This window comes from Tyto alba, unplaced genomic scaffold (assembly GCF_018691265.1).
Source record: "Tyto alba isolate M040663 unplaced genomic scaffold, T.alba_DEE_v4.0 Super-Scaffold_12, whole genome shotgun sequence".
Classification (NCBI taxonomy): domain Eukaryota; kingdom Metazoa; phylum Chordata; class Aves; order Strigiformes; family Tytonidae; genus Tyto; species Tyto alba.
Window position 1 is genome coordinate 7,588,161 of NW_024881274.1, and position 27,594 is coordinate 7,615,754.

The following is a 27,594-nucleotide window of genomic DNA, read 5'->3' on the forward strand; positions in this document are numbered from 1 at the left end:
TATAAGAAATGCACTTTTAATATAGAACATTGACGTTTTGCTAAATGCAGTGGAACAAGAACAACATCATGCTGTTAAATGCCAGGAATGAGACTGGTGCACCAAAAGGTCATGTTAAAGGGCACAATACACAGGAAAGATTAGATCTCAGCAGGCACTGGAAAACAGGAACTAGTTTCAGCTAACATGCACCTGTACAAGTCATACATTTTTTCAAATAATTACAAAGCATAGGTGCTTCCAGAATCATATCTGCCTTTTCTTATTAACATCCATCTAAAAATCCTGTGTAACCAAGTCTCTTGAAATACGTACAGAGTCCTCTAACAGTTACGATTCCTGCTTCAGGACTTGATGTAGCCAGTTAGATGCTCTGGAAGCCTTTACCCAATTTGGAACAAAGGTAGTCATAAATGCTGGAAGGATGATGATTTATACCTGTAGCTCAGCTACCCATTACTTCAGCCTCTACCTTTTAGCACCCTTTTCAGAGCCACTAGGTTGGTGTCAAGGTGGGATCCCATCACGTGGCATTGGCAAAGAGGTCTTGTAGAAAATAACCTTCTTAGAAGTCCTATTTTTAAGTCATATGCAGTTATTTTCATGTAAAGTTTCTCAGGTTTATGAGCTGGCTAGTCACACAGCTGTGTTCAGAGGTTGTTTAACATTTGCCCTGTGGCAGTAGGAAGAGATTGGGAAAGCGGGCATAAGCTATGGATGAGCAGACTAATACCTGTGGCCAGACAACATCGAGGCATTGGGAAACGGGAGATGGACATAAAAAAAATCCCCATCTCCCAGCCACTAAAATATCTGCAACTTAATGTAACTGGCCTAGTTTTAGTGCCCGATTGGAAAGGATTTGCTGCGAATGGTCCTGAGTGAAGGGAAACATGTTTTGCTGGCTTGAGTGCCAGCTGAACATTTGAGTAACTGACATGGTGTAAGCACTCTCCCAAGGACACCCCCCCTCACCTAGCGGAAGTAGCTTGTGCTGTAGGCTTACTGGTTCCTGAAAAGTACTTTGTTCAGATGCCACAAAATTTGTGGGCAAAGAATGAAAATTCCAGCTGGTTAGTGTCCTAGCACTACTTAAATGCTCCGGAGGTATGGGACCCTCTGTGAAACTTCACTGTACAGAATGTACTATTTACAGTCTAAAAGTCACTCCAATCTTTTACTGATAGATTTAATCTGAGTATTCACATTTGAATGACAGCTGCTATTCAAGATTTTGATTCTGGAAGGCAGTGTCGGCTTCTGACTTTGTTTAGTTTCTCTCATAGTCTTTATGTATTTTACCTTCTAGATAGATGAGCAGTTTTGAAGTGAATTTGACATACTTCCTTTTCCTAATCCATATATTTACAAGGCATTTTTATGCAATCTTTCCCTTAAACAGATGATAACAAACTATGACCTAACCCAGTTGACCGGCACCCAAAATGAATCCTTGTCTAGTTTCTCTAACACAGTTTTCAGTTGATTACATGCACTCTGGAGATCTTCTTTCACCAGTACAGTGTCAATTAAATGGCCATACTGCTCTTCAATGAATGCTGCTGAATTAATAATTTCTTGCTGTTCTTCGTCCTGCTGATCAACACAAGAGGATGGTATGAAATTTACAGCATGTCTTTTTAATTGCTAGCATTTTCAAGTATTTTACCACAGTAAGTCATTACTTTGAAAGGAAATTGAACAAGAGCTGCTACCACTGGGAAAAGGTATATAAGATATTACAGCTGAGATCAAGGAGCAGTATGCTACTGCTGGAATTTGGTAGGCTGTTTCAAAAATGCAAGAGGTGATGGTGAGGGGGAAAAAACATTTTACAGGAGGGACGTAAGATGGTGACACTGCATTTTGTGAGGTTAGTCACTGCCTAAACTTACAGCTGGAAATCATACTCCTCAAAAGCTGAAAAGGAATGCTGGTCCCACTGTCCCCCAGCTCAGTAATTTTAAGGGCTTATATGAAAACTGTCTAAGTGAACTATGTTCTGTTTCCTATAAATTCAGGTTCAGGTTACCCAGAGTAATGACATTATGCACTCTATTTCCGGTCACGTTTACACATCACCGGATTGCAGTTGGTCTAGGTTTGGTCTTGGTAAGACATCCACATGATACATTTTGTGTGTACCCGCTTGACAGCCTGCGTGGGTGTCACTCTGGAGGTATCAGAAAAAGGTGGCTACCTTTATCATTTGCTGGGGCTGCTCATCATAAATGTATTAGTTTATCTGAATTCAGCAGCAGCTTCCCCTGCTGCAGCCTTGAGTGATGTACAGGGATCCACAAGGAAGACAAAAACGTGCACTTTGGTTGATGTTACTTATATAGTAAAGTTTTAAGGGAGTCAAAAATCTCATGCTAAAGTTCCAGCTGAAAGGCTCTATGTGCACAGGACCCACTTAGCGCCCCACTCTGACTCCTGCTGTCATGAAAAAGGAGTTCTTTTGTATCATAGAAATGCTAGCCCAAATACTTCTTTCTTACCTAAAAAGAAGAGATTAAAGTTAGAATACTTACAAGGGGGGCTGAGATTTCTTCTGACAGGGGAGATTTTAGGACATGTTTTTTCTTTTCTGGAATGAGAGGCTTCACAAAGATAACATAAGGCTTAAACTCTGGAGTCCTCAAGTGCTTTACTGCCTGTGAACAGATATTTTATTGCACCATTTAAAATTTTTTTGTTGTTGTTGTATGTCAGCAATCTATCTACTCAAATTGGATTCAACAGTTTTACTAGCACACACTGTGGTGTGAAGTCCTGTGTACAATACAGCTGACCACAGTAACCTTTTGCTCTTCAAAAGGAAGATTAATGGCAGTGTCCTGGCTAGCTTACAAGAGTCCATAAGCTTCCTGGAGCATGGTCTAACTGCATACCTGCCTTGCTGTGCGCTGTGATACCAGCAACAAGGACATGGTGAAAGATACAGAGAAAAGCATAAAAAAAACCCCTGACTGACAGGCAAGTTATGGTTTGCTTTGCTTAAGAGGCCAAAGACTGGAAATTTTAAGCCTGGAACTCATCTGAGGTAGTATTACAAGTCTTCTCCTAGCCCAGTTACAAAATCTGAATCAAAATTTCAAAGATTAACTCCCACTGTGGAGGGATTAAGAGCAGGTATACTGGCACCGATTACAACGCTACTAATGCTTAAGCGGCAATAGGAAGGAACAAGAATGAAAAACCCATCCACATGCTCGAAGTATTCTCTCTACGCCTTAATCAAGCTAGGACAGTGATGCACATTTCTCCTACAGCAAGGGAAAAATCCCACAGTGAGAACTGATAGAGTGACATCTAGGCTGTATCAACTAGACATCTTCTAGGGACTGTAAAAACTGCACTGCTTTCTAAAGAGCCCTATTCTGCTTAGCTAGCAGTCGTGCCACCTCTTAGCACTGTTGTTTCTAAGAGCAGCATTGTGTTTTGCAGGGCAAGTAGCCACGAACAGTGAACAACATCAGTTACTTAGGCTGGCAGCCTAGTACGAAACGCTTGCTATAAAATAAGCTGTAGAACTTACTTCAGGTACCACATCCACCAAACAAACCTTCTTTTTGGCCATCACAGACCGGATTGCCTCAAGACTTGTACCATACAGATTTTCTTTGTATTCTCCATGTTCCACAAATCTAAAAAGTCAATACATTTTTAAATACCATCCACAAAGAATATTTAATTTACAGGATCTGATAGCTGTTTGCTCAAGTCAAAGTAGTCAAATGGGGAGGGGGGCGAGAAGAAAGGGTTTCTTTTTTCTGATTACTTTTTTCCTTCTGGCTGCTTAGTAGCAATAGTCTTTTTCACATGTCACTAATGGCTAATCAGCACTACTGACAAATAGGGGAGGAAGCTGCATGAATTCAGCTGACTGGTATCCAAGCCTGACAGAAGAAAGAGGATGTTTTTCCAGAAAACAGAACAAAGGTGGCAAGGAAATGGACTCAAATTCTTCCATCTTCTGGATGGAGACTGGCCATAAGTCTGTACTTTCAGGACACACACTCGATCTTACAGAAAATCCTTTATATCCGAAGATTCAGTCTGCAACACACTTTAAAGTGGACTTATCGATGGAACTTGTTACCCATCATATTGAATGAAGAATAAGTAGGCCCGCCTAAATATCTGTTACTTTCACTAGATTAAATTCTGACCAGTCATACTACTTATGATATGCAGGCTTAAATTCTAACTTATGATCCTCTTACTAGTCCTGTGTCGTTTCTGAATTGCTTCTTATCAAACTTCTGAGTTCATGCTAACAGTCCAGACTGAATAAAGAGCTTTTTACTTGGAAAGCTGAACCCTTCTAATACAGCTAGTCCAACTTCACTCCTGGGTTTTGGTATTCATATGATCTAAGGTTTCACTAGCAGTATTTTTAAACGACAGTCAATTATGCTGGTATCTTAAAATTAACTCACTTGTTTTGCTGCACATCTGTCTCAAATGATTGCTTAGAGACAAAATTGTATTCTACTCCCTCTTTCTCGTGACTTTTCTTTGACCTGGTTGTATCTAGAAGAGGATGGAAGCAAGACACAGGATACAGATCAACCTTTGCAAACAACTCTATTTTCTCTGTTTAGTTCCAGTCACATTGTCATTACCGCAAACAAGGTAGTTACACACTGGCAAATTCAAATTAACACAAAATATAAATCAAACATTATAACTTTGTTTTAAACTCAATCATCTCAAAAATTGTAAGACCAAAAATGAAGTTGTTTTGTTCCCAAGCGTGCTGTAACTAGCACAAAGATTAGGAGGCGCACTTCTCCCACCTGACAGAACCAGTCGAGTACATCCTATGGAAAACTCTCTCTTAACTGTTTGGAATACTAGACTAATTTTCTTTGAAACTTAGAAAATAAAAATAGGAAATATCTAAAGTCCTGTTATGTTGCCTCCAAATTTAGAGTAAGAATATCCCTGACTATTCTCCCATGCTGTGAAACTTGCATAATTATCTATGTCCCTTACCTCTGATGTCGCAGCATCTTTTAATAATTGTTATTACTGTAGGAGAAGCTTTGGTGATCATTCTAGAAATTTATGCCTTAAAAGTGATGTCTGCTACTTTCTGTGTACGAGTTTAAATTCAAGTAAAAATTACCCCATATGAGTTCTACTGTTAATTGAACATCTGCCTAACAGACTTTGATTGAAAATCTTAAACAACATATAAACAGTGTCGTCAGTGTTAATTTCTTGGACTGCAAGAGTAGCTTGTTGGGGAATACAAATATTGATGCTTTTTTTGTGTGTGTGTGTGTGTCCAGTATCTTTTTTTATTTTAGAAAATATTCCAGCAAAAAAATTTCAGCGTAACTCTAGCAACAAAATCATGCAGCAGAATCACTATAATTCCTCAATCACTGTGACTGGCTTGTTTGAACAGCCCAGATAAAATTTAAAAACTTGTAAAAATGTTGACTTCATTTATCGTTGTCTACTTTGTTTTGTTTTAAACTTTACCTGGTATGATATTCTGAAGAAAAATCATCCTCTTCTAAAGACAGGTAATGTTTTGGCCGAATCTTAAGATACTAGTTTTTTTCACCAGTTCTTCTTGCAATTTAAAATCTTATTTTTTTGTTCCTGTATTCAGTTTCTAATTTTTTTAATGGACACTGAGAAAATGCAGTCTGTTCACTTGGGAAAACACACACACAAAGAAAAAACCAACGGAGTTGACAAAATTCCAAGGTGCATATGTCCCAAGTTATTTAGTGACCTATTCAGCTAGTAGGGGCAAACACAGTATATTACAATGAGAAAAATAATTTGAAGTACTTTTGAAATATGCATATAATCAATATTCAAAACAGAAATTACCATTCAGCAGTGCAGCTAGCACTACACTATTAGACAGAATTTATGGAATAATGTGGCAACACACTAAACTCAGTTTTACTCACGTGGAACTGCAACACCATACTCCTGTGGGTTCTCTGACACAACCTTCTGCTTGAGCTCACCTAATTTGGCCCCCAAGCAACCTAATAAAATAGAACTGACTGACAGATTTCTGTGTGGAATGAAATAATGCAAAGAGAATAAATAATATCAGTTTCACACAAATAACGATACAGGAGTGTTCTTGAAGAAACCTGTACATGAGAGACCTCATGACCTGCCACATTCTGCTTTGAAGAGCACCATCAGGAACAAACTGAATCCTTGAACAGCTGTTGGAAAAAACATTTGTCAGGCACTAAGTCAGAAAATCTGTGATAGCAGTCAGTTTTATTTCCCTAGGACATCCTGGGAAAGTGGCTTAACAGAAAGCTGTTAAGCACACCGAATTAAAATTGCATGCAAAACTTTGTTAGATAATTCTAACATCTTCCTTTTCATCAGTTGTTCTGACAGCATAAGTATACGCATGTTTGAGTGAGAACCAATGGAAAGTGAATGAGAAAAATGAAAAGTAGTCCTGCATCATTATTTTTAGAAGGCTTTGGTGAGTTTGGTTGTGGTTTTGGTTGTGTTTTTTTTGGTCGTTTTGTTTTGTTTCGGTTGGTTGGTTCTTTTTTTTAAATGTCATTTAGAAAAAAAGAACAGCTTCTGACCGAAACCAGAAAAACCTTTTAAAAAACCACCAGAACCACAAAACCCCAAACTAAACACCTAAAGAAAGCCTCTTGGAGTTCAGGTGATAAGGGAAGAGGGAGATATGTGAAGAATTTTGAACTAATTGTGTACCTTACCAATCAAAACCACCAGCCTCTGCTGTTCACCAGGCTGCTGCTGATACTTCGTGACTTCTTCGTACGTTAGGAACTCTGCCGCATCTGCCTGCTCTGGTTGCTTTACTTCATTCAGATTGTTCTCCTTATCTTTTCGACTTAATCTAAAGCTCCTGCGTAAGCCAGCTTTAGAGAAAAGCAAAAGATACGTTAAACCACGTCTCTACTTATCTTAATTTTCAAGCTTGTTCAGATAGAAGTTACTCTTTGAATAAGAGTTACTCTCAAAATTTTTTTTTATAAACAAATTAGTGCACACATGCTAATCTTATGCAAATTTTTCATCTAGATCAGGTAGAAAACCAAGCACCCAATCTAGAATAAAATCCCCCTCATATCACCTTGAGTTGCCAAGTGTTGGCTATGTCCAAGTCCAGTTATGCCTCTGCACAGAGATAATTTGGTTTATGAATATACGGGAAATTAACTCTCGTGTAAATAAGTCACGTTTTTATTTTTAATGTGGCGGTGTTTTTTTGGGGTGGGGTTTTGTTTTTTGGGGGGTTCTCTTTGTTTTGTTTGTTTGTTTTTGTGGAGGGCATTAGGGAAAAGGAAAGGGATTTTGGTTTCTCACCTATGTACTGTCCGTTGAAGTATCCTTCACAGTCACAGTCTTCTGTAAATTAAAAAGCAGGGAGGTGAGGGGGTGGTTAGGGCACAGGGGAAAGGAGAGTGAGAAGGGAGGAGGGAGATATTTTGAACAGTGCCCGCAATACGAGTGTGGTTCATCAAGGGAAGAACTTTTATATCATCCGTTATTTGCACATGCTTTTCTAGCACAAATATTAATGATACAAAAAATTATTTGCCTTGGCTAGCGGCTTATATTTAAAAACAAACCTTGATGTCAACATTGCACAAGAGAATTTTACATCTCGGTAGTTACGGTTCCCAGAATTTATACTCTTCAGCATTCATTACATTTGATCAGTGCTGCTGCTAAAAGTATAATATTCAGACTTAAGCAAAAAAAGAAGACTATGCAAGCACAGAGTTCTTTTTTAATGTATGACTTTGTACACGGGTATGATTGCGTATGAATAATTGTCTTTTCTGACACGTCAGTGTCGTTTAGGTTTGAAAAAAGGGAATCAGAGATGACTGAAATATGAACTCTAAACACTTTCCTTTTGATTGTTATCAGTGCTTATTAATTCTTTATTAAAAATGTAAAGAGTTGATGCTTTTGTCATATGCATGTAAAATAATATGCAAATCTATGTTAAAAAAAGCCAGTCTACCCCTCCTCAAACTATGACCACACCCAAGGCCCCTAAAAGTATGCAACATAAAACCGTGATATGTAGCTGCAAAACACGATGCTGCCATCCTAAAACAAATACCAAGTTCTCACACTTCCTGAAGGAGGGCTACCTGGCTTGTTAAAATTTAGGCACCTGTGCACTGTAATATCCACAGAACTCTACTCATTTTAAGGAGGAGGTGTATGGTTCCAGGACAAGCCCAACCACAGGCAAAAATACATGCAGCTTAAACCTTTAGTACAATGCACCAATCCAGAGAAGGAGTTTTGTTTTTTAATGAATAGTTGCATGCAGTTATGCAATCAAGCAATGCCAATGTGTACTCATAAGACATTATGCCTACGTTAACAGTAGCTACTAGTAGCAATAGCTAAGATCAGAGCTATTTTCTGTTGTTGAAAGGAGGCTCTAGTTTCATACTCGTGCTTTGATAGGGTAACAGGGTATACCTGTCACAGCCAGCTAATTATAGAATATGATTAGTACTTTCACCAGAGTTGATGGAATACAGATACATGGAATGTTACTCTCAAGAAGTATGTGTAATGTGGAAAAAAAAAAAAAAAATCACAGCATGCAGAATTCAACAGAAAACACCTGGTATTTGGAAAGGCATGTGGTACAGTGACATATAAACTGCATGAGCCTGACACAGTTGCTCATAATGAAAGTAACACAGAAAACAGTCCAAATGAACAGTGAAGAAAAAACAATTTGGATTGATACTTGTGCTCTAAAGTGTTAAACCCCAGTATTTGTTAAAAAATAACCAGATACAAAGACAGCATTTAACTCTCAACTCTTTTAACCTCACTCAGAAACCAACAGAACATGTAAATGCGTATCACATGATACAAATCTTTTCTCTTGAATCAGGTGTAAATTTGAACGTTATCATTACCTAAGTCATCAATCCGAATTAAATTAGTTTAAATAACAACTCAGGTAGAAACTGCTGTAAGAACAAGGTATATCTACTGTTCCCTTTGCCTGGGGGCTTAGCAAATATTTTAGAAAATGCATTGGCGTTTACAGTTAGACAGAAAATGAGTTAGGAGAGTACCTACCTTTATCAGAAGACTGATCATCTGTAGTTAGCATGAAAGGCAGAGTTGGTATGATATTAAAAGACTGGTTAGTGACTGAGTAAAATTAGAGAGGATGGAAAGGAAGGTTCTTCTAATCTGATCTAACAGGCTTCTCTATCTTAAAAAAATGCAGTAGTGTACCCTTAACAACTGATTAAAGAGTTTGTTGCTAAAATTTAGTATTATAACCAGTTATCAGCTTAACTGTCTTGAGAACAAGCCTAAGTAGCAATCCTCATTACATGCCTCCTAACATTGAACGTAATGGAAACTAATTTGGAAAAGCTTCATTTAAATCAGTAATGCTATTCTGTAATGTGGTTGGGCATCTTCCCTCCTCTTTGCAGTATAAGAATACATGATGTAGTATAAGAATGCATCTCTTCATGACATGTGCCATGCACCATGGGTCAGAAGTTCACTTCTATCACTGAAGATGGACAATTCCTAGATGCCTAGTCTACGTGAGGGTGGCCCTCAGCACAGTGTCTGGCCTCACACAGTCAGAGGGCTGCCCAGTACATCAGTAGCTGTGCTCAGTACCCAGGAGCAATAGGAACATTATATTCGAGGTTAATACAGAATGTCTTTTGCCTTTCATCACTAACAGTTTCATCACAAGTAGCAGTTTTTGTGTGAATAATTCACTGACAGAGGCTTCAGAGCTATAAAGAAGAATCACTTTAAAGTCTACTTAAGACCAGCTCCGTAACACTAAGCTTGAAATGCAGATGGTGGTGACAGCTCCAATGATTTTTATCCTCTTTCAAGGCACAGTTTATTTTCATATGAGCCTAGTCATTTCATGCACTTATGTAAGAATTTCAAGAAGCGTGCGCTTGGTTTATTTTTGCAGATTTCAAGTTTCAAACTGTAGAAAAACTGGGAACACTAGCAAATTTTAAAGCATCTAAACCATGTGTAAGGCCTCATGTTCTTGAAAGCAGGAAGAGAGGGACAGCCATGTGTTTTGAAAACAACAGGCACTAGCAACACTGGATAAAGCTCAAACCCAAATCCTCTCATGTGGCAGCTTGTATCCATGCAAATCAATCAGTGACAGGTTACACAAAACATACTCAAGCACATCATCATTGACATAACAGAAAAATACTGAGAAGTCAGTGTCAACTAAGATATCACTGAAGGAACTGAACAGACTTACATAATGGTCTCTTCACAGTCCTGGGATTCTGCAGAGTGCCTATTGTTCTTCTGTAAGTCAGCCGTCTAAATAGAAAATAATTATATGTTAGCCACATAAGCTTAGAATTATAAAGAATTTATAACATATAGCATTGAAAATAAAGAATGAAATAGTGCTTTTCCTTTACAAATATAAAATATCTCTGAATCCACATTTTAAAATACGTCTTTTTAAAACCATGATTGCTACTGATAAGTGACTGAGAGAGAAGATTCTAAAACCTTTTAGGCTTTTGTACATCAGAGCACAGAAATCAACAGCACATTACTTTTCTCAATATATTTTTTCTCCTATTTCCTTTTCACCATCCAATCTTTTTTGCAAGATTAAGAGAACAACTATTCTATTCTATCCTATTTCTGCTAAGAATCCAACTTCTATTTGCCATTTTTACAAAGGATGGGCAAAATTCTAGTCTGCCAGAATCCTAAAACAACTAACCTCAAAGAGAGCTCAAAAGCAGATAACCTTTGCCTGTCATCATCACTGCAGCTATGCATACATAGAAGTTGCCTCTTTCCTTCCAGATCAGTTTGAAGTTTTCTGTTGTTTACTAGTAAACAAACCAAGCTACCCAGCTTGTGTGAAAATGTAAGAACAGAGTACCAAGTAAAAATTTCTGAAGTGTTAAAATCATGAACCAGAGCTAAACTCCTAATATCACAGTCTTTGCTCCAAAAACCCCAATCCCCCTGCCCAAAAACCCAACACCAAAACCCCCAAACAACCCAGCACAAAAAAAAAAACCAAACAAAACAAACAAACAAAAAAAAAAAACCAAAAAACCAAAAACAAACAAGAAACCCTTCACTGCTGGCAAGGGAAACCACATTTTCTTCCCAAGTGTTTTTTTGCAACAGACCAACATTCATAACAGACTAAAGAAGATGCTCAGGCATTTACAGATTCATTTCTCAGGGGAAAGAGACACTGAAGCAATCTCTATTCTTGCATATATTGAAATGCAGTTTACAACATCTGGGAAAAAAACAAAACAAAACAAAAAACCCAAACACCGCAGTACAGCAGCATCTATTGACATACATGCATGCACAGGAAGAGGGATACAGTGTTCAGGCAGAATTTGCCTAGTATTTCAAAGGGCCATTCATAGAGTCCTCTATAAAAAGTCCTCTATTAGAAACCTTATGGAAATCTTGGAGGCCAGCAATAGAATCAGACCTGTTTAATTCTTAGATACCCCACCTTTGTAACATCTACAATCCAAAGATGACACATTCAGTAATTTGGAGTAAGAATCACACCATGAGACCACTGGCCTATATCAGATTCCTTCTTAAATATAAGATTTTTGTACTGTAAATACGAGACTTGAGCAGTATTTTTGCTTTAGAAGATACACATATCTTGCTGTGAAAACAAACCTCAAGCTCTGAAAGATATACGGATCCAAGCTAAATACTCTTAAGAGCCAGAAGAACGATTGGCTACACTTTTTTTTACTACTACTACGTGCATAAATTCAAAATTGTTACAATAAATCAGCATTTCCTCTTATACTATGGAAGTTCAAGTCTGTGAAGTACACTGTCTCCATAAGCCAAGAGGGTCAAGCGACTGATATTCCACAATTCATTTAATACGCATTTGTTTAGAAAGTGCTTCTCTTCTCGTGCTACAAAACATAAGGCAATGGCAAATTAGCCAAGGAAAGCAAGGGAGTTAATTATATAACTGGAGAAGATGGAGCTTTTTAGGACTTTCCTCTAAGCATCTAGTATTTACCCTGGCATGACCCTGCCCTTCATTTCCTGTGAAAAAAAGCAGCATAAAATCAGTGACACTATGTCTGCAAAAAAACCCGTAATCTTCATTGACAAACCTTTCTTGGAACTGTTTTGAGGGAATCAAGCCTGCTCTGAGGTTGGTATCTCCAACACGCTTTGCTTGCCACCATGTGGGATCATCTTGGCTTACAACTTCTAGGACGTGTCGTCTCTTAAATGGCAGCCCAGCCTCCTGGCAAGGAATGGCTCTGTCTTCTTTGGGATTATAGCAAAAAAGCGCCCTCATAAACACCTTTAAAAGAAAGTAACATATCCTTTCTTCTTGTCCTATTTGGAATTTCAAAGTACCTTTAATAGGCTTCCCCAGTGCTTACGCTGATAACTATGTATACTCTTTATCTCTCCTTTATGCATTATGGTACTCAAAAATACCAAAACCTAGCAAGCTGCATCAGTATTTTGACTTACTCGTGCAGAAAAATAAACTACCTTTCAAGCACATACCAGCCATTACTTATTGACATTGTGGCACATGGGACTCAAAGATCAAAGTCCCAAGAAACACAATTCACAGTCTATGTAAATACAAAATGCAACAAACAAAGGAAAAAAAAAATAAGGGGAGGGAGAAAACAATAAAAAGGGATTTATGGCAGAGTTGCCCAATTATAAAGACTGTCCTTAAAACGTTCCTTTTATGCATCAAAATCTACTATTCATCTTTGGATTTGTATCTTACCACTATTTAACACATCACAGTAGAACTACTTTTAAAAGTGATTTGCAGGGCTACTAGGAGAAATCTGGCAACTGAGAGCAAGGAAACAGAGAAATGAAGAAACAGAGAAACAGAGGTTGACAGGGGAATCCTGTAAGGGGCCAGTCAAACAATAAGCCGCTGCTGATCAAGGAGGGCAAATGGACCGCTTTGAGAGGCGTGTTGATGTTTGCAGTGGGCTAATGGGGTCAGATGATGAATGCAGCTCTGTTTGCAAATAGGTCTCCTTTGGCTCAAGTAAGTGGCAAAATGCTCAGAGATAATGGACAGAGAGCCAGCTGTCATGGTAAAAGGAGACTGGAAGGAACACCGATTTTAATTACATGCAACAAAAGAAGAGGCTAGATTTCAGAAATGCTGTGAAAGAACATGTGCCGAGACGATAAAGAAGAGAGAAGTTATCGAAGTAATTCTACAGCATAAAAGGACACTGCATTTTACAACAAGAAAGTGCTCTGCTATCTTTTTAGTTCAGTTACAGGTCTGTGACACTCCTCACTGCAACAGCAGGAATCTTGCATTTACAGAGATGCCAGAATTGTGTAAATGTGAAAAAATGCGCGTCAGTATTTCACTAAGTTGCGTACCTTGCTGTCTTTTAAACGATCTTCTTCTCTGATGGCTGGAATTATTTTTAACGTTATTGATCCTTGAGACTGAGCCTGAAAAAGAGAGAAATGTTTTTTACTTTGAAAGTAGGACATGGACACAATGCGGACTGTTCAAGTTCCAGCTTAGGAGCTAGCGTCTGTCCCTTCTCAGAAATTTAACAGGCCAAGCTAATCCACTATTTAACCTCATTACGGAGACTATCATGATGTTCCACGTATCCTCCGCAGCAGTGTCTTCCCCATGGAGACATCATCTACTGTAACTACTTGGCTAGAACAAATCAAGACATGCATTAAAATTTCTTCAGTTGCTTTTAGCAACTGCATTATTTTCTGGATTACAGTTCACAGGGCATTAAATACTTCCGTGGCTCTTAGTACGACACTAACTTAAGTTTTTGCAGACTAACCACTTTAAAGTGCTCCTTTGAAAAATACCGCTCTATTTTCCCCACACAGTGGCTAACTGGTTAGGGTGAAATGTAAACATCTACAAAGTAAACATCTACTTTCACTCAAAAAGTCTTTGCAAGTAAATTTTATTTATTAGTTACAGTAAATAAAACCCCACTTTTAGGTCCTTTGGAAATCTGTAATAGGTTTCTCTGATATTCTTTAAATGCCTTAATTTGGATGAGATGAATTGTGTCCTAGAGAAGCCTGCTATTCTGCACAGATTAAAGGGGAAATCCAGACAACAATCAGCTTGGACAAACTTTTGTACCTCTTCCTCAAAAAACAAACCATGAAAAAAACCCTGTTACATTGCAGGCATTTAAAATGGGACAGATGAATAGCATCCCAGGGTCTCCACAAATTAAACTTCACACAATATTTCTAAATATGATTTTGATCCTCCCCCCAGACAAGTTAAAAGCAGGCATTCTCCTTATTCAGGATTGTTTTGATCTAAATTTAAGTTAGGTGATGGAACCAATGCCAGATACTTCAGCCTCCCAGCGTTGCCATTCTTCTTACTGTGTCCCTAACCTCACTCCTCACCAAGACAAGCGGAAACCAAGCCACAAAAGAGAAGTCACAGACAAATAAGCCTAAGAATGACACTTTCTACCACGATTTGTGGACATTAACATCAGAGAACCTTGAAGTAAGAATTTGCTAATGTCAGAAGGGATTGGCGGGTAAAGAGCAGACTGACAGCTATTGGACACACAGCCAAGACCTTCTTCAGCTTCCCAACATACCGTATTATGAATAAACTGCTTATCTTCTAGGAACACACTTTGAACTTGCAATTTGCTTGTCATGAACAAAGCATGAAAGTTCTTGACAGAGCAACAGGTAGCTTTATATTTGTATTTTACTTGGTACCAATTCAGTTCACAGAAGTTTCTGAAGTCAAAAGAGTAATCCACTGGGAGAAGAAAAACCCTTAATGCAAAGACAAGCAGGGATTGCATCTTTTAGCTCTATATATATTTCAAACTCATGGTTAAATTTCATTATCTATTGTAATTACTAATCACCCAACAGAAGAGATACTAAAATTAAAATCAGTGCAGACCAAAATCTGACTTATTTCTTCCGGTCGTTTGTGAAGCACAGTAATACCATTGACTTCTCTTAGTTCGTCTCCAACGTGGACAAGACCTGAAAAGGTAGTAAGCAAATTAACATTAGTCTACTGACAGGAAAGCAGCACAGCACATACCTCCTCTTCTTCCTCCCCCCAGCTTAATGGATTTCCTACTAGAGCCAAGTGCTGTTGTTGTCAGTGCGCTCTGAAGTTTCCCATCCTTACTCTGCACGGCATTTTTTTTTTTTTTCATGCAGCACAGTCTCATAGGATACCAGCATGGAGATAAAGAACATGTGGCAAGATACTCTGGAAAATCACTGCCTCTATATTTAGATCAGCACTAAAAATACAAAACTGGAATAGTTTCATGAGGATGATCAAACCTTGTAGAGTCAGGAGACACGCTGCTGACTATACAGGCAGGAATAGCATGGCCATCAACCGACAGATCAACACTACACAGTCCCAGAAAGAATGCTGGACTATTTTTTTTTAACAAGTCATAAAGAGGCCCTTACAAGGTTTAGGTTGTTTATCCAGTTCAGTAAGAAATGGTGTACTTGTGTTATATAACTACTGTTAACTGACATGAAAGAATTTGTCAGTAAAGCGAAACAGAAAACAACACGATACACTGAATAAACCAAAATAGTAGATTAAAGGTAAAAAATGTTTATTTCTTTCTTTGAGCTACTTCTTTCACCTCTGATGGTATGTTTTCCTGGCAGCTATTTCAGAGAAAAATGTATCTAATTAAATTAATAGATTACTGATGAAATACAGAAATACGAAGCGCACGCTCTAGTCATTTTGCATTACATTCGTTGGATTACACTAATTTGAAGAATTACAACAATCAAGAAGAAAGCTGTAATTAGCTAGTATCTTTTCATCACAGTAATTCATTACTTTGGGAATTGCATTACTTGTATATTAAACAAAGTGCATGAGGCTTGGAGTCTATAAATGTTGTATGAGGCCAAGTCAGCTTATTTAATAAAATCTGGATCGTCACCTTCTAGCAAATGGAAGGTCAAAATCTCCATGAATTAACCCTGTAGATCCTGAAAGCATGCTGAATGACAGCCTACGCACAGAAGTCTTTCTTGCCACTAGATGCCAGAAATTCAATTGTCAACATTCAGCTGTCAAGTGAGCTTACCACGTAGGCTCCCTTTATAGCCAATAAGGAAGAAATTTGTTCTCCAGCAATGTCTGTCTCCCTCCACTGACTACACAGACGGCCTACATACAAGTTCAGACTTGACGTCTAACTGTTGCCTATTAAGATTTCAACTGGGTGTTACATACGTACAGACTATTTGGAAAAAAAAAAAAAAGGTAAACACCTGTGTCCAAAGGACTGGTTTTGGAATGAATAACCATTAGATATAGTTAGAGATTATCGCTCTAGGTACGTGTATACAGTACATGCGTGCATGCATAATTTTGGAATTTCTAAAACACTTTGCACATGCAATTTCAAATCCCCTTTTCAGAAAATTACCACTGCGATCAGCTGCACCACCTCTCATGATCCTTGCTACAATTACAGCTCCCGTATGCTCGTCTCTTCTGATGGTGGCTCCCTGAAATAAAACATAACCCCCACCCACCCCCCCAAAGAAACCATCATAAGAAATCTTCTTAGAATACATCAACTGGTGAAATAACATGTAAGTTGATATGTCTTTTAAACTCAAGTTCATTTGTTTTATAATTTGTGTCTTCCTCCTTGTCAATCTTCACCATTATTCAACTCTTGCCTGTGCCCACGTCATGTGATTGTGGGAAGGTGCACAAACCTTCCTTCCTGCTGCCTTTGCTGAGTGCTTACACTACCTACATTATTGTGGTGATCAGTCACTCAAGTGTGCAAAACAAAATTTCTTACAACAAGCCTTCTCTATGTGTCATCTGAATCTTAATACAATACAGCCAGTGCTTTAACATAGACACGCAAGGAAAGCCAAGTAATTAGGTATTTTTTTTTATTCTCCTACCTTTGCTGGCAACGTAAAGCTTTAATCACAAATAAAGTCATTGCTCTCCTACTGTTGTATACAAAAAGCACTTTAGCAGATTTCTTCCCCGATGCAATCGTTTTTTCTGAGGCAATCAATTTTTCCATTTGTATAAAATGACTACCTTGTCAATGTAACGTTTACATACAGCTACCAAACATAGTCTTACCATACATCACTGATTTACATGCAAATGTAGGTATTAATTAATAGAACATTAGCTACAATCTGAAAATAATTAATATCTATAATAAGCATAACTGCTTCAACATATACAGTTTCCTCAGAGATCGCGTTCCCTGCATTAACTGCCATTATAAACCCGTGCCTATAAGTTGTCCTACCCAAAACTGTGACGGTGTTTACGTGTTACCAAAGTTTTCTTTTTATGATATTTTACTAGCTTCGGAACACTTCTAGTCTTTGCAAACTATTTGACAACATCTTCAAGTATCTCCTTTGTACTCCCAATAACACTTTTGTACTACAGAGCTTTGTGACTTAGAGATGGGTTATCTTATATGTACCAAGGGTTCTTTATTTTTCACTAGCCGAACAATTTTCACTGATTCCTCATCAAAATCATCATCAAAGTTATCGGGTAGAGGTGGAAGGACTGGGTCAAAGTTCTTCTGTGCTACAGTGTCATGTACTACAAGCATTGCCTGCATAAAGGAAATAACAGTAATGTAATGAGGTGACATTACAGTTTCCAGTTCTCATATTTCCAACAGTACAGTAAATTTAAAGCTCCCCCTTCCCATCCTCACCATAAATAAAATAAAATCAAAAAAAGATTTAGCAATTATCTTACCCATCATGTAAACTATATATTGGTGTATGTCGATATTTAAAGTAAATCCAGGCAATAACAAGGCTAAATAAACTTACAGAATGGAGGTGGACTATGGAAAGCAATTAGTTGAGAAATGGTATCCTTTTCTTTTCTACTCCTTCAGAATATATTAAGGAGGGAAGGGAAGACAACACAGTGCATTATGCATGAAAAGCCTATGCCGTGTCTTCTCAATCCCCTTCGAATCCTAAAGCCTGTGCAGGAAATCACAGTGGAATAGAACTACAGTTTGTAGAAGGTTTTTCCTTTCTCTTAGGGACTCTCCAATGTAACTTTTCCATTACACCGGAATTCTGCAAAGGAGTTTTGTTAGGGTCTCTGGGGTGTTTACCCGGAGATGTGGTGTTGACAACAGCTGAAGTAGCTCTTTTTCTTCATTATTCACCGGTGCGGTCTGCAATTCTTCTATTACCTTGAAAATAAAAATTAACAACCTCAAAATAAAAGGAGTCCACCAAACAAGATCATATATTTCCAAGTGAGTGTTTCTGATGAGCGTTTGCTAACTCCTATCATCCTTCAAAGTAGTGTGCACAGAGCAAAACCAATCCCAATCAATAATGCATGAATCCTAAAAGAAATGAAAGCTTCTTCATCTATTTTATTTTTATTACATCATGAAAGAAGACATCACCAGAAATCAGGATCCTAGCCCCTAAACATACATTTTAAGAGTGATTCCATCAATATAATTTCAAGAAAGTGTTCTGAATTTTTAAATCCTCTATGGAATCCACAAATGATACGTGAAATAAGACTCTTGTGCTTGTACTATGATAAAGGATTTTAATTCTTTCTGTAAGCTGGTAGCATTACTCACGTGGAGCATGCAACAGAAGTTCCCTTGGATGCCCTGCAAAGACTGGATACCAAAATATGCCCTGGAGCCTCAGGCCTTCCAAACAACAGTTTAGAGAAATAATGGAAGCACTTTTGCACTGGGCTGGTCGGGTGGGAGAAGAGAGAAGCAGGGCAGAGGGAAGAAGAAGAGAGAAGGGGTTGAAGCAAGACATATTTCCTTTCCCTGTAAAGGGTTCTAGATATGGAAGTCATATAGTCCTGTATAAAACTTCTATTCTGCTGTTTAGAGGATGGTAATTTTGTACGACTTGACAGGCAGTAGTGTCAAAACTGTTACGGAGGCAGCAGGTGATTTGTGGGAAAGGCGAGACGGGGTATGCTGCAGGTTAAGATGGGGCAGTGGAATCTCCTGGCTTTGCAAAGGGAGGAATTCTAGCTCTAAAGCGTTCCACAGTCCTTTGCTACGCTTTGAAAAGAAACAGGCACAAGCCAGTTGTAAAGAGCTGTCAAGGGCAGTATAAATTTTACATTTTTTCAAGCATGTGGCATGTTACAAACAAATCTAAAATACAGCTTTGCTCTGTGAACAGACTGGGGGATGAATTGATCGAGAGCAGCCCCGTGGAGAAGAACTTGGGCATACTGACAGACGAAAAATCAGATACACAACAGCAATGTGCGCTTGTCGCCCAGAAAGCCAATTGTACCCCAGGCTGCATAAAAAGAAGCATGACCAGCAGGTTGAGGGAGGTGATTCTCCCCCTCTATTCTTGTGAGCAGCCCCCACCTGGTGTACTGCACGCACTTCCAGGGTCCCCAGTAAAAGACGGTGTCTTGGTTTGGGCTGAAATAGAGTTAATATTCCTTTTCAGGGACTAGATGAGTGCTGTGTTTTGGATTTAGCTTTGGGTTTGGTATGGGAAAAATGCTGACAGCACACTGATGTTTTCAGCTGCTACCGAGACTTCCAGGACGCTCCGACTCCCCATGTCCTGCCCGTGTGCAAGGGCACGGGGAGCAGGGAGGGAGCACGGCCACAGCACCTGACCCACATTGGCTAAGGAAATATTCCACATCATGGAACGTCATGCTCACTGTATAGAGGAGGGGGGGTTGGGAAGGAGCTCTCTCTCTCGCTTCCGGGATTGCGATTGCGGGATCTTGGCATCTCGGGGTCGCTGGCCGGGAACGGGCTGGGGGTTGGTCAGCGGGTGGCGAGCAATTACACTGTACATTGCCTGGTTATATATTTCCTTTTGTTTTCCCCTATCATCGTTATTGTTCTCGTTTTATTGCCATTATTAAGCTGTTCCTATCTCAGCCTGCGAGTCTCCCTTCGCCCCTCTAATCCCCTCCCCCATTCCCAGGTGGGGAGGGGGAAGGGAGGGTGACCACCTGCGGGGGTTGGCTGCCGACCAGGCCCAAACCACGACAGACAGATACGGACCTGTTTGAGTCTGTCCAGAGGAGGACTGCTGGGGAATGGCTCAGAGACAAGGGTCCTGAGCCCACCGAGCAATTGTATGATCAGAGCCTGCTCTGGCTGCTGATGCTGGGCCTCACTAGGGTTTGCCTGCAGCTGCTCGCAGCTGCTGATACATGAAGAATGTCAAGGACGCTTCGGCCTTGTGTATCGTTGTGTGTCGAAAACAAGTTAAGAGGAATTAGAAATAGTGGCATGAGAAACTTAGTGTTATGAGAAGCTTGTGCTGTTAGCTAACCGCAAGTAGGTGGACCGTGCGAATACGACCTTTAGAGCTTAAGCCAATCAGCTAGTGACTAGTAGGCATAATAATTAGCGTTGTCTGTATAAATATGTGTACCCTGGACTAATAAAGGAAAAAACGATGCTCTATCACCCACTTTGAGTCCGTCTCGGCGTGTCGTTCCTCCGACGCCCCGCAGAGGACCACGAAAATGATCCCGAGGGTGGGAACACCTCTCCTATGAAGAAAGGCTGAGAGAGTTGGGGTTGTTCAGCCTGGAGAAGAGAAGGCTCTAGAGACACCTTATTGCTGCCTTTCAATATATAAAGGGGCCTTGAAAGAAAGACGGAGAAAAACTTTTTACCAAGGCCTGCAGCGACAGGACAAGGGACAGCAGTTTTAAGCTGAAAGAGGCAGATTTGGATTGGATATACGAAGAATATTTTACGATGAGGGTGGAGAGAGATGCCGGAACAGGTTGCCCAGCAAAGTTGTGGATGCCTTACCACTGGAAATATTCAAAGTCAGGTTGGACCGAGCTTGAGCAACCTGATCTACTGAAAAGTGGCATTGCCCATGGCAGGGCGGTTAGACTAGATGATCTTTCAAGGTCCCTTCTAACCCAAACCATTCTACGTGAACAGCAATGTTGCTTGGGTTGTAATGGATTTAAGTTCTTAAGACTGAACGCTTAGCTGGCGTAGCCTGTTGTCGAGAAAGGACTGATCGATTTTTGCAGCCTCTCCCTTAGGAAGGCCATTAATAATCCTTCCGTTCCACCTGTCTCTGTATGTCTTCACTAGACATTTAATGACATATTTTTGAGCTCCTATTTCCTTGATCAAGCATGAGTGAAACTAGCCAACAGACTGCAAAGACAGTTGGAGAAGATGAGAAATATGCACACATATAGCACAACTGCAAAGCTTTGATTTATTAGAAAAGCAGGCTTAAATAATAGGAAAATAATGAGACAATAATTTTTACTCACATCTTCAACCAATCCTGCTGCACTATGTAAAACAGGAGTTGGACTCTGTCTTTCATAATGACGGAGTTTTTCATGAATCTGAAAAAGATTATTCAGGTATATTACTACAGAGAGATGCAAAACTTCCTAAATATACCTACACTGTAATATTTTTATATTTAAGGAACATAATTTTTCTGAGATAACTATCAGAAAAATAACCTCTCTTGAGGTGATTTGTTTTGTTTAGGAGTCTTTTAGTTTTCTTCCTGTTCATATTAGTTTCACAGACAATCTGTTAAGATGTCAGCAGTGTAAGGGGAAAAAATGAAGCTATTTCACACTGCTTTTTAGCTACAGAGCACTGTATCTGCATTTTGGCAGTCAAAGCAGAAAGTTTTTCTGAACACAGTATGTTATTTTTCAAGAAATGTTCTTCCTGTTTGTGCCTAAATACATACATGCTTTGGTCAGTACAGAATTCTACCGAAAAAAAAAAGCTTTCACAAAGTCAGCAGTCTATACATTAAGGAAACAGAGAATAAGTAACCTATAAGGAAAATATACATTCATAAACGCACTTGTACCTTCATCAGGTAGCCGAGACTCTTTTCACTGAAGACATCCCTAAGGAATCCCATTTCCTCTTTATGATTTGAATCAGGTCTTAGCTGAGATGTCAAAAGGGCCAAAGTTTCATGCAATCCTAAATGTAAATTTAAGACAGAATAAAAGCTTTGTAGATAGCACGTCTCATGGGACTTTATATTGCAGACTCAGTATCAGCTACATTTACTCGGGTATCATCTTGGTAATCATTAACTTTGCAAAGACTTGTGCTTATCTTGCACTCATTCCGTAATGCTTTCTTCTTAAGTGGCAAACACAATTTAATATATTACATATATCATATTAAGGCAAAAGTTACCAAAGCAATACATATTTTTAGAGACATTACTTTTGAAGTTTCCCCATTCAAGTTAATTATCCTTTGTTTCTAGAACAGCTGGCCCTCTAAGAAACTGTGTTATCAGTGTGCCACAGAATATTTGCAAAATGACCGAACTACCTTCTGTGTTGCACAGCTATCAGCTTGTACTTCCCTAGCAACTTTGCTTACAAGTGTTATCCTGCCCTTGCTACTTCTGAGATATCTCTCAGAAGTCAGGTCTGACCAGAGAAGGAAAGTACTGATGTGTATTTCCACTGCAGTGGAAGCAATGCTTGAGGCTAGTTTTCCAAAAAGTGATTAAATCAATATCCCAATTTTGCAGGGCACAGGGCCAGACAAATGTTAGGTTCTTCCTGGTGGACTGTGACTGGGAAAACAAAAACAAAAAACAGATGAGGGCTTTCTAAAATCTGCTCCTTTGGATATTCTCTCCATGAACTTTAGAGTGCACGTGGATCCAAGAAACTCAAACTCACTTCTGCATTAGAACTCGGTATCATTAGCACACATGACTTCACCCTGGGTAGCATACCAGAGAAGCTGGTTAGCAAGTCTTGAATGGAATCACTGGGTTTTTTAAAATCAAAAGGAAGAATATTAACAGAGCTTATCAACACCTATTCAAAAAACATCAAGGTGGCACAGCAAACAGCAGAGATATGAAGGCTGATCTTTAATAAGCATGCATAGAAGCCAGTGCTACACTGAGAGGTCCAAGTCTGTTTATAGGAGCCTGTCTACCAGCATATACTCACGGGCTGTAGGGTTCTTACGAAACTAGGCATCTCCTGAAATCTGCCTATATTCATTTCCACCTTTTATATTCCACCTTCCTTGTATTCTTTTAGATAACTGCTAAGAAATCTAATTGAATTACCATAATGCTATTTTATGTAACTCCAGTTTTACTTAATTTCCCGCACGGAACACATACACTAAGATTTCAGGCAATGTTCTGTTGAAAGCATGCATATTAGTTACCTGAGTCTTCCGAAAGCACTGGCATGGTTTTGCTCTTAATCTTAGAGACAAATGTTCAACTTAAATCAACACGATTGTTTCTTCTTTCTGGACTGTGATTCAGAGGCAGTCCTGAAACGAGCAAAGATAATATTTATGCTCAAGCATGCAAGAAAAATGTCAATCATGTAAACATAGTAACTTCCAAGTAAGTCTTTCTCTCAAGGCTTCAGCTTAACCTGAGTCAGGCAGAGTCCTACAGTTATTCTGCTACACAAGTAACAACACGAAAAATATGTTATGTAATAACCATATGGTATCTTGGATAGCTGGTAAGAGCTGATGTTTCCCTACTCTATTCTGAAGATAGACAATTTTAGAAGGCCTAAGTAACTGTCTGAAAGGGCATAAAAGAAAAAAGGATGCCATAGAATGGATGTCTAAAACACCGTATACACAGAAATAGAGCAAGAAAGACAATGCTGTCACAGCAAGATGTTCTTTGTTTAAATATCTCATTCATGATCATAAAATTTAGACTAATGCTTGCAGAAAAATAAACAGCCACAACAGCACGCAAAAAGGATTAGAAAGAAATGTGGGATACTCTCTTTGCTAAATGCAATAAAGGATGCTCCTTGCATTTCTACTTACAGATAAATCTCTGATATTTGATCACATTACACAACTGTGATGGGTTTCTGATGCAATTTTATTTTGATTAGCTTCCCAAACATACTGTAGTACAGCATGGCAAACTAGCATATACCAGTTTAGCATTTTCTAGAATCCTGAGTTTCTCTACAATGTACTGAAATATTAAGCTCAGCAATCACTTGTGTTTTGCACCCATCTTTTCTAATGGTATGTTTAGTTAGTCTACCTGGGTGTCAAAACATATCCGAGTTCTCTAAGCAAGTGAACTAGAAGTGTTGAAACTTCACTCTAATCTACAGATCGTACTCCAGTATATTACATATAATACACATTTATTTAATGAACTGTCAAAAGCATTTCTATTACCTATTGATTTGAAGAAATAAACATTTCACACATCCACCCACATACTGCATGCCAAAAGAATTATATAGGCAATTCACTCAACAGCTCTGGTTCCTTGACTACTGCATTTCATTTGACATATATTTAAAAAATTCTCTAATTATCAAGAAGGGGAATTTTAATCGCGTGCTCTTTGTAACAAATGTGTGCTTCCAACAGTCAAACTTATTTAGCACCAAACCCCGAGAAAAGGCGAGTTATTTTCCAGACTCTTAGTGAAAAAGCATGCCACAGGGGAATCTGGAAAATATGTTTTAACACCTCAGACACCTGACAGCAAACTCAGAAGCACCGGATTTAGATAAGTTAGGCACAGCGGTTAAAATGGAGGCTTCCCCTAGAGGCATTTCCCATGCTCAGTAAAAATTCTGTTAGCCAAGACTGATTGGAATGAACACTCAAAAGAATGAAAAACATCACATACCCAGTAATTTGTCACCAGGACACCCCATGTCAATACTCAGGGATTGCTTCAAGTTATTAAATTCAGCCCCATCACATGATATTTTGCAAGAGGGACTCAAAACCATGAATCTGCCCTTTCATCACCGTAGTATGTATGGGCTCAAGGACACTTTTCCTCTCTAAAAATAGCTACCCTAAACCACAATTCATTTTTCACACGTATCCTTGCTCAGCTGTACCCAAGACAGAACATTTGAAACACCTTCCATGTCTAGGAAAAAGCCTGTTGATATTTGGAAAGGGCTAAATAAACTGATGCTCTACATGTCGTCAAAGAAGGGGATTAAACAGAAGCATTATATGCTTTGGCATAACTCCATTACCTTGGAAAAATCAACCTAGTGTGGCTCACAGCCTAATACAACATAAAGCTTCTGTAATTCAGCTATATCGGTCAAAGCGGTAGATCTCATTTGGGAAAACAGTTTCATGTTGATATCTTTCCAGGAGAACATCAGACTAGTGATTAGGTCAGAAAACGCATCTGCATACTACTAAGATCACAGCGGACAACTGCAACGCAGTATTTCTCCTCACTTTGCTTTTACCTACACAAGTGTCCAAATCTGACCGAACTAGGCTTTTGCTGGGCACTACTGCTACTTAGCACTAAAAGAGCGACCGCTCCGACGGCTGAGCGACGCACGGAGAAAACCGCACATCGTTCCCAGCCCCCAACGACAGCACGCAGCGCCTCTGCCCCGCGCGCGGTACCGAACGCCGCCCCTGGGCCGGCGGTCGGGACTCAGCCGGGCGCCCCCCAGGCGACCCGGGGACTTGGCGGGAGCCCGAGGGGCGGAGCACGGAGCGGCAGACCAGCTCCCCCCGGGCGGGTCTCTCCCGCTCCGGAGGGAGCTTGCCACAGGCTCCACCGAGCTCGGGCACCGATAATTCTGCCGGCGGCAAGGCTAGCGCTGCCGATCCTCCTCACGGCCCAGCCGCCGGCCCTACGGGTACGGAGCGAGGTTACGCCCCGGACCGGACTTCCCGCACGCCGGCAGCGAGACGTCCTCTTCCAAACCTGCTTCCTCAGACGCGAGGCCAGGCTCTGCGAGAACCTCTCCCGTCTCGTCTCATCTCCACCACCCGGAGGACTCCGCAGAGCTTCCGCCAGGCACGGCCCGAAGCCCTCGGCCAGAGCCCGCCAGGCAGACCCCAGCGGACCATCTGGCTCCCACCACGCCGGGGCCCCCACCTCGAAAGAAGCGTCAGTGCCGGGCCGGGCCCGGCCCTGCTCCGCCCCGCCCGGGTGCCAGATAGCGTCGCCCTAGCCGGCCCCGCAGGTACAGAGCCGCGCCGCGGTTCAGGAGCAACGCTGCCGCCGGGAGACCGTTACCTGCGGGTGCGGGCCAGAGGCCGGGCCCACGCGGCGCTGGCGGCCAGCCTCGGCAGGCCGCAGAGCAGTTCGCTGCCACTCCCGTCTGTGCGTCTCGCTCATGCGCCCTTAGGGCCGTTCTACGCGCCGCCTCCTTCCGCCCCCGCCTGCTCATCCGCGGGCGGGCGGTCCCGCCGGGAGCGGGGCCGTGACCGAGACCGAGACCGGCTGCAGCGCGCTTGGGTTTTCGTGCGCCGCTGGGAATTCGCCGCGAAACCGCAGCGTAGAGTCGAGGCGGCACCGCGCGGTCAAGCCTAGCAGCGGCGAGCTCCGGTCGGCGGTTTCCTCCCGTGGTTAGCGACTCGGGACGCGGCTTGCCTGTGAGGGGCCGCACGCCCCCCCAGGGGAGCTGGGGAGGTCTCGGGGGCGCCGGACGGATCTGGATAACCTAGCCCGGCTCTGCGCTAGCCGGACGCCAGGACCCCTTTTATGAAGTCGCCCTTGGGAAGTCAGCGATGATGGTGGTGAGTATAGCCTTCTAGTCCCTTAGCTAGCAGCTATCCGGTGTGCTGTGGCATTGGAGGACGCCGCAGTGGCTTTCTGGATTTTTTTATAGGGGGATTCATCCCAAGAAGGGGGGCCGTGGCCTTGGAACGTGCACAGAACTACTTGGGGGCAGGTCGTGATGGTTGATGTTTGATGACCAGGCCTCAAGGGATCAGAAGCTCACAGGCTGATCTCATGGGACACTGGGCAGGCTATGCACAAGAAGCAATCCAGTCTTTCAAGGTAAAGACAAAAAGTGCATTCAATGGAGAGATGACAAGAGATGGTCAATAAAAAATCACAGCAGTATGGCAGAAGATCCTCTAGACTATACAGAAATAGCTTATTTTTTCGTTGTTGTTTTTCCCAGGGAAAAAAAATGGTATTATTTGGGAGACAGGTTAGGAACAGATGAGTTTTAGCTTGAAGAGGACCCTCTCTAGCTCTTCAATCCTTAAACATTCTCAGCAGTAAGGATAGGACAATCTGTTAGCCACTGACCAGATGCAATACTAAATAGCAATTTAGGAGTATAGCTAACTGGGTCAGTCAAGCTCCTAGGAGTAAAACATCCTTTTAAAATATGTATATACATGAAGGCTAGTCTGAAGCACAGAACTTTGGAAAGAATAATCAAGCTATTTATCAAAGTATTTACTAAACATTCATGATAATTTTATGCTTTGTAGAATTTAATGTATAATTAAATACTAATTTCTCCAAAGCTGTTCATTAGTCATACATCATTGTGGCGATAAATGGCGTTAATTAAAGGCAAAATAGAATTGTTTCAGAGTATTCTCCTAAGGTTCACCTGAATAAAGAATAACGTGAAAGAAAATAACATTTTCTTTCTTTCAAGTCAGGGTATAAACAGCAGTGCTTTCATCTGCAGCAATCACTGCTGTGATTGTAAAAGTATAGGAA

General features: G+C 40.4%; 2 protein-coding genes across 8 annotated transcripts in view; one reads left to right on the top strand and one right to left on the bottom strand.

The window, feature by feature from the left end:
* Window positions 1–26,621, bottom strand: MPP3 (membrane palmitoylated protein 3). 5 transcript variants are annotated; one of them, XM_042787338.1, is made up of 19 exons: window positions 26,143–26,621; window positions 23,301–23,411; window positions 21,955–22,073; window positions 21,389–21,466; window positions 18,222–18,302; window positions 17,562–17,699; window positions 16,518–16,599; window positions 14,996–15,081; window positions 13,447–13,521; window positions 12,177–12,373; window positions 10,292–10,356; window positions 9,106–9,126; window positions 7,348–7,389; window positions 6,735–6,899; window positions 5,943–6,023; window positions 4,446–4,539; window positions 3,542–3,650; window positions 2,535–2,657; window positions 1–1,593 (listed from the first exon to the last, which is right to left on the bottom strand). In XM_042787338.1, the coding sequence occupies exons 2-19, from the start codon at window positions 23,323–23,325 to the stop codon at window positions 1,414–1,416; spliced, it is 1,761 nt and encodes a 586-aa protein (XP_042643272.1). In that variant the 5' UTR covers window positions 23,326–23,411; window positions 26,143–26,621; the 3' UTR covers window positions 1–1,413. The 5 variants fall into 5 exon arrangements, with proteins under 5 accessions (XP_042643272.1, XP_042643273.1, XP_042643271.1 ...); XM_042787339.1 differs by having other exon boundaries at window positions 1–1,596; window positions 3,569–3,650; window positions 26,143–26,620; XM_042787337.1 differs by having other exon boundaries at window positions 1–1,596; window positions 26,143–26,619.
* LOC104358163 (G protein-activated inward rectifier potassium channel 1-like) overlaps window positions 26,528–27,594 on the top strand; it is a 19,387-nt gene continuing 18,320 nt past the window's right edge. The window contains exons 1-2 of one of the 3 annotated variants that reach the window (XM_032985950.2): window positions 26,528–26,645; window positions 26,738–26,910. The gene's annotated coding sequence lies outside the window, so the exon portion shown is untranslated. Of the gene's footprint in view, window positions 26,646–26,714; window positions 26,911–27,594 lie in introns of all 3 variants that reach the window. The other 2 variants (XM_032985951.2, XM_032985952.2) reach the window with 2 other exon arrangements.